At 39.2% G+C, this 8,158-nt stretch overlaps 1 protein-coding gene across 1 annotated transcript in view; it reads right to left on the reverse strand.

Annotated features, from left to right (window-relative positions):
• The window catches only part of LOC107265201, a 280,971-nt gene that overhangs the window by 66,839 nt on the left and 205,974 nt on the right, over positions 1–8,158 (reverse strand). Inside the window, exon 22 of the mRNA XM_025082561.1 lies at positions 5,587–5,797. Coding sequence (XP_024938329.1) covers positions 5,587–5,797 — 211 coding nt within the window. The remainder of the gene's footprint in view (positions 1–5,586; positions 5,798–8,158) is intronic.

The raw sequence follows: 8,158 nt of genomic DNA on the forward strand, positions 1-8,158 counted from the left end.
GGTAACACGTCGTTATCGCTGACTCCCTCGTTGTCGGTGTCTTCGTCGGCACAACTCTACGACCGAAGAAGGGGTCCCCCGCCAGTCTGATACTGTGTGTCCACATCCACCGCATCTAGCGTTTGGAAAAAGAGGTTTTTATTATTGTTTTTATTATTAAACAAAAAAAGAAAGAGTATTCGGCTTATACTGACTTCTCATTCCTCACGAGGATTAAACATCGACCCGATGTATTAGAATACAGCGTCTAACAGGTTTTCATCATCATCCCCTACATTTTTAAAGTTAGCAATTTCGACAAAGAAGACTTTAAATGTTAAAGAATATCTCTTTCTACGTTACCTTCCTCGAGGGTAGGCGCGGCGTTCGGGACCCCAGCGCGCTCCGCTAATGCATCGGCCCCTTCGTCGGCATCCGCTACCTTGTACACGCCGTTCCTAAGAACCCACAGCACCGGTTCTTCCGCGTCGTCGTGCTCCTGCGAGGCCGTGCGTTACCCGGTGCAATGTGGTCATTGTAGCCAGCAGCCTCCAACGGGTCTACAACTTTTTTTTACTTTTTATTTTCACACAGATTTAGTTTTCAACGGTGTCTGTAAATTTATAATTATTACATTGATAGTGCTCGTTAGAAGTGCTGGACATGGTGGAGCGGTCATCATCATCACCATTGCTATAGGCACTGTGATCGCTACCGGCCGATGCCACTGACATGTTTTCATCTGTAAAAAAAATTATGAAGAAGATCGCATTGTTTTTTTTCCTTTAAACCAATGGAAAAATGTAAACCTTAGCACTGAGCTGCAGTGGGGGTATGAACCGATAAGGCTTACATTATTTTCAACTGGATGAAGAGCTGCGGTAACGAACCAGAGAAAGCAATACGGGTCACTATTTCTAATGTTCACAACTACTTTTTTATTTTGCACATCCTTTGGTAGTTTGATGAAGATAGACAGGCCACCGTGTATTGGAATATATTTGTTGATGTTCACCATCAAGTTTATAATTTCAAGCAATTACCAGCCTGATTCCCTCTCTTGAAAGTCTTCAATTTTAGTCAGTATTTTTTTCTGCACATTTGTGTTGAACCAGTCGCTGATATCGGTGGATGGTAAAATAAATTTATTCTTAGTATTAAAGAACTTTATTTCTTCGACAATCTCAGCAACTTTCATAGTCTTGAACTTACAGGACAAAACGACGTATACTTTCAAATTTCCCTCCTTTCGAAGTGCGTTTTTCACTCTAGCAATGAAAATCTTCTGGCATCATGCAGGAAACGCTTCAAGTCCTTGTGTTGCAAATTTGCAATCACTCCAGTCCTTATTCTCCCACTAAAGGCGGATTCCAAGTCATCCCAACGTACTCTATCACTTCTTCTCTCTCTCACCGTTCCTTCACCTTTTTTTTTAAGTTGTTATTTAAATTTTTCGTTCAGCGATTTAAGTATTCCAATGGTTGTCAAGATTTTGGTTTTCTCCCCAGTCGTAAGTGCAACGTTCCTCAGAATTTTGTTTAGAAGTCGAATATTTTGAGTAACAAATTTTGTCCATTTCTCAATTTCTGCAATCGATAATTCCTTCTTCAGAAGTTTATATGCTCCTCAAATAATCTCTATCAACTTTTTACACTTTGCAGAATCCATTTTGTTGACATCAAAAATTCACTTAAGCTCTTGAATAACAATGATCGCTGCGCATCATCGAAGGGCCTCTTACACGAAGCTTTCAACGTTTTCCTGGAATTGTTTTGCATCAGTTCGAGCGATAAGACACCTACACGAATTGCGCACTTTGAGCTCGAACTCCGCATCAAAAACTTTTCGACGCGCATTCGGAAGTGCACAAAGGGTCGCTTATCTTCTGCGAGTAATTCGATACTCTGAATAACAAGGTCAAAACAGTGTCCGGCTGCCGCCTGAAGTCTGCATGGGGGTCGGAGGAGTCATCGAAAGCTTCGGGGCGGGGAGCTGCAATTTGAAACCTGCACGGTGACTTTCTGGAATCGAATACCTGACGAGAGCCGACAAATTTCCTGGAATCGATGTTGCTGCTGCATCCTCGATGCACAATTCTGTGAGATAACGTTCAAGGTCAAATCGGTTGAAGGCTGCCGTCTGAAATTTACACGGGTCGGGAAGGGAGGAAGGGCGTTCCACAAAGCTTCTTGAAACCTCTACGGGGTGGGGGGCAAGGGGTTACATCAAAACATTGCGCGAGAGGACCGTCGGCTCTGGGAACGATCCTCCGCGACTTAGCACGGACACGAACCATCGAAGCTTCTAGAAGGTTCTAGAAGGTTCTCGATCGTATGTAATTCCTATAATCAAGCGCAAAAGTCCCGGAATGTGACACAAAACTCCCGGAATCGAGCGAAAATTCTTAGAATCGAGGGGTCTTGATGACGTCACGTCCGGAAATTGTGGGCGCACACGTTGCCAACTTAGCACGGACACCCACCTTTGAAGGTTCTCGAGTGTCGGTATATGTCGGTGCAGGAATCTGTATCCAGAACCGGTCCAGCTATAATACTCTAAATCATCCTGTATATTGAATCTTAGATGTCGGTATTCATAATAAGCACTTAGGACAAAGTATAGTTTTAAGATTGAAGATATATATTATAACGAGTTGCCTGGATCTCCTCATTGTAATTATTTCACTTGGGTCGCCAGGGAACACTGAAGGTTCGGAATTTTCGAAAAATTAGGAGTTCTGATCGGGAATCCACCCCGATACCTACGAATTACCAAGTCAAGGCACTTACTATTATTATGCCACAGAACCCACTGTCCATCCTAATAAGCCCTGAAGCTCCTTTTAGGACTCGTTTTGGGGCTCAGAACAAATTTGACAATCTTACGCAACATGTATATTTTATACAGGGTGGACTAATAACTTTGTCCACCTGGAATATTTCTGTTATTTGTAATAATTAAAAAAAAATTTTCATAGATAATTCGTACGGCACCGAGGGGGACATAATGTGATATTGTTTTTGCGAGTGTGGGGGCGTAAATGAGTTTTCAAGGTCATTTTCACTTTTTTAAATGGGATGCTACATTTTCTTCGTCGCTATGTGATAACCAGTGTCGAGGAAATTTCAGCAAGCTACTATCAATGTCATTTAAGTTCAAATGTGGTAGTAAAATAAACTTAAATTACATCAGTTGTTCAAAGTGTCGACTATTTGCGTCAATGCAAAGCTGCAATCTTTGTATCGCTGAATCACTTGCACATCTTATCGCATCGATATCTATTTTAGTACATGCTGCAGTAATGCGTTGTCTCATATTTTCTGGTGTAGTATAGTCACGCAAATGGTCGACACTTTGAACATCTGATGTAATGTAAGTTTATTTCGCTACCACACTTGAACCTAAATGACATTGATAGTAGCTTGCTGAAATCGCCTCAACACTGCTTATCACATAGCGACGAAGAAAATGTAGCATCCCATTTAAAAAAGTGAAAATGATCATGAAAACTTCTTTACATCCTTACCCTCGCGAAAAATAATAACATCACATTTTGTCCCCCTCCATACAGTACAAGTTTTGTATGAAACATTTTTTGAAATTATTACAAATAACAGAAATATTCCAGGTGGTCGAAGTTATTTGTCCACCCTGTATATGTATACATTTTTGGAAAAAAAACAGACTAAAAAATTAGTGTGGAAGCAGATATCAGACAATGGTTTATGACTTCGGAGAATGAATTAAGCATGCGGGATAGATGTATGATAGAAGGCATGAATGAAGGTGAGAAAAAGAAAATGATGGAAAGAAAAGAGCGAAAGGATGTGCGATCAGTACGTGTCTGTAGTTTGAAGAAATAAATTGGGTGTTTCCATTAAAATGTCATTATCCTTCGACATTGATTCTGATCCTACATTAGTAATGTTCATTTTCTATTAAACCATTCTCTAATGCATATACAAATATTTCAGACAATATTATACCACGTAGGAATAACATGTTTCAACACCTTAAACAAAGATCGAACCCACTCTAGAAAGCATTTCTACTATTCTGTAATTCACTAATATTTGTTCAAGTTATCTCTAGTCGTTTCTTATTTATTTAGTTACTTTTAAATTCCTATTATCGAAAAAGTCTGCACCATTCTTTTCGGCTTTCGGCGGATTTGGCTAATATTGTGATATGTTGTAACTTATGAACTTTTGATCAATCAACCTTTGCCACAAAAATAAAAATTGACATTTTGTCCGTTATTAGTGGCGAAAATTGTCATTTGGTTGCACAAAGAATCCATGAAATAGCATAATTTTAACATTTACTGGACGGCTAAAAATATTACATTATAAATACTGTATATGACTACTCAACTCCTAGCCTAATACTATGTGTTGCCATCTGTGATAAGAGTCTCTAAGCAACGCAGAAATATGCGAGAAGCCCGAGCATGCACTAATTCACTGTCGCACCACCAGGTGGCCACCGCAACTCGCAATAGAATCATCAGTTTTGACAGTTTTAAATAATATTCGTTACGCACTTTAGAACAGGCAGTTGCAATAAGAACATCTTAAATACATTCCGCCCCGCTATGGCGAAGATATTTAAGAAAATATTGTTTAGGCCAAGAATTGAGTTTAATGACGAAATTTGTTAGGTTAGGTTAGGTTAGATCAGGTGTAATAGAATTACATAAAAATTATTTATTATCGTATTGCTTATATTATTTAAAATTTAAAGTCAAGTCACGATGACCTACTTCCGAATGACCATTAGATGATGACTCGTATGGTATGTGACTCATTTGTGTTAAACTGGGTCTATGCGGGGTGATACCCAGCTGCGCACAAACCCAATTGGACACAAATGTGAACTTCTGTCTCCTGAGCGATCTTCTATCAGTAATTCAACGATATTGTAATAAGTAATTTGACGGAACCTCGTCAAACATTTAAAGCTCTCTTCAGTCGGAAGATGTACTCATATTTACCCACTTACAATATACTCATTCACTAACTTACTATGTCTCTGAATTTTGAACATTCCACCCTATCCTAACCTTACCTAACCAAATCTAGTGTAAACTAACGTTAAACGACATACAATATAATATAATAAGATATCGTTTGTACCTAATTCTATTCATAAAAAGTCATTTGTGTTCAATTGGTCTATGCGCCAGTGCATCTCGCCCCCCTCACGTCTGTGCGTATCTACCTGGATAGTATTCCGTTCATGATACATCTATGGCAGGACGGAATATAATTGAGATGTTTGGATTGTAACTACACGTAATGTAATATTTTTGGCAACTCTGTAAATTAAAAGCGTGCTATTCCATGGGTTCTTTGTGCAACCAAATCACAATTTTCACTACTAGTAATGAATAAACTGTTCATTTTTCTAGTATTATGGCAATACTAACTTTAGATCAAGAGTTCATGTACAACAAAATATCATAGAATCAGCCAAATCCGCCAAAATCCAGTTTCTCATAAGATTGGTACAGGGTCCGTTAAAGGGCTGAACAGTCACGGCCACCTACATACCAAAACCTTATAAGTTTAAGAATATTATATGATTATTTAATATTCATTAGTATACCTCTATTCCAGATTTAGTGTAAACGTTTCCCTCGAGATGCCGAGTATCTTCCTCTTCGGAACTCTCATCAGATGAATACTTTGGTTTTGGAGTTTGCGGTGGCTCCTTTTGCGGAGGATGATCATCATGTTCCTCGCTAACCTCGCGAAGTATTCCTGGGGTCTTAGGAGGCGACGGAGCCTTTTTTCGTAGAGACTTTTTCATGGACGATCTGAAAACATTATTTTTCAAAATTATTGTCATCTACCAATAAGTGCTGGACAATGTCAAGGTATGTATATCCCTTTTAGTGCCGGGCGAAAAACCGGTGCCTATGCGAGAATAACCGGACGAATTTGACTAATTTTACAACGGGTTGGGAAAAAGGTCATAAAAACCAAACTAAAAATGATAATTAGGAAGGAAGAGAGAATAATGTAATGCTAATTGTATTTCAACATTTATTTTGAGATAGAGCTTTCTCGCGATGCGAAGAATAAGGTGCCATCGCATACGCAACGATATATCGTCGTCCGGCACTAAAAGGGATATGCTGTAATCATAGCATCATCATATGTTTTGTAACGTAATTCTTTTCCTTGACCCGACACCGATAGCAAAACACACGAGAACGAACTATCTTCGAGAACCAACCTACGTTACCTTTGGCCGTCCACCCGTCGTTCGTGCATCCGCAAGCCAGGAGGGCGCCAGCCAATTCTTTTTTCACCGGGAACTGACGAGTCGGTATAAACTGGGAGTTGGGGTTGAACAGGCCCAACTCCACCAAGAACGAGAACTCTGACGGAACCTATCAGACGAGGCGATAACTTAACGGATCCTGTCGATTTTTGGGGACGCGTAAAATCGAGAAACGCAACCGTAGGTGCTGAGAGGCCGAGAACTGTATCCAAAGGACACTCTGGGGAGCACTGCACTAAGGCACAGCACTACACCTCCGGAACACTCACAGGAATTCATAGAATTGCCTGAATATCGCGAGAACAATGCGAGAACTGTACGAGTCGAGAACTTGCTATACCGTAGCGAAACACGGCAAGAAAACTTAAACAGATAGCACGGGAGCACGAGCCAGCCCGTGATACCTCGGCCGGTGCCCCAAGACAGACTGCTTTGACAATAGCCAAATCCGAGAACTAATCATTCTGATTCTGCCATCCATTTGATTCCTTTTAGAGCACACAACGCAGTCCCTCTTTGCAGGTTTTCTCATTACGTGAAGTTTTCCATTTAATCTGATATCAGAAATTGATGTAGAAACTCTTCTTCTATCGTGACGAAAATAGTCAAATACATCATCAGTATCACTCAGCCCTAAATTCTCATCATAATATTTTTTTATTCTCCATGTTGCTAATTATAGAAATGGGCAAAAAATGTTTTAATCGTAATGTTACACACGCTAAGCACGTTTTCACTATAAATGATAATTGCCAACGTCGATGAAAACGTAGCATTTTCAGCGTAATCATGCTAATAACATTAGGCTCCGCAGCGGAGCTTCGGATTTACGGAACAAATCTCTGATGTCTCCGTAGCGGAGCCAACAGAGCGCTAAGGGTAAACTTACTGTTACGTCTCAGCCCTCCTATATACGATACTAGTTAACCCATACATATACACAGCCACTTATACCCATGGCCAACCCATATTATTATTGTTATACCCTAACCTATATAGACATTATACACACTACATATGTCGATCAATCGTTTGATATAACTAATTTTATTGATTTATACTTATAAGTTTATACTTTTGTCTTGTTTTATATTCCGTTATATTATTGTAATCTTTAATTATGTTATCATTTATTTGACCGGAAAAATATTACGCTTATTATTTCTATCAGGTATTGTATAATGTTCTTAAGGAATTTGTCATACCAATCCTTTATTATGTCTTGAAATAAAAGATAAACCTGAAGCTCCTCGAGACTAGCAGTGCTCGCGAGGTTTCAGGTACAGAATTGGAAGACTCAGGTATGCAACAACAGATAGATAATTGTTAGTACTCTGATTTGTTAAATGATCATTGAGAAAGGGAAGTAAAGACCAATCAAATTCATGAGAAGTAATGAAAGGGATAAGAAACGAAGTCTTTAAAACGGGTTGGAGAGGCTAAAAGTCCGTTCTTGTTCAGTGGTAGAAGTGTGGCGATGTGAAGTACATCAAGAAGTTTTGTAAAAGAAGTGCAAAGTAAAAATCAAAGTTAGAGTCGAAATTTAGAGTTCTAGGAACTTATATTCTCTTCAATTCAGTTCTTTGAAATTCATATAGAAGTGAAGCATACCTGGTGACTCTAATCTGCGAGTTTTGTGAACCATCATCATCATTATCATTTACAAAACCCTGATTACAATCTCGTCTGGACTGAGAGTCCATCCAAACCACCTCATTGAATCTTCATACTTCCAAGGAAAGCAATAAAAGGAAACAGTTGAATTCCCTGGAAATCATTGGATAAGCGTATGAGTCCACTCACATACAATCAGGTACACACAATAATTCATTCATACCCAGAATATCTAACTTACATAAAACGGATAAAGAATACCCGAGCAAAGAATCAA

The sequence above is a fragment of the Cephus cinctus genome, unplaced genomic scaffold (assembly GCF_000341935.2).
Source record: "Cephus cinctus unplaced genomic scaffold, Ccin1 Ccin1_scaffold0017, whole genome shotgun sequence".
Taxonomy (NCBI): Eukaryota; Metazoa; Arthropoda; class Insecta; order Hymenoptera; family Cephidae; genus Cephus; species Cephus cinctus.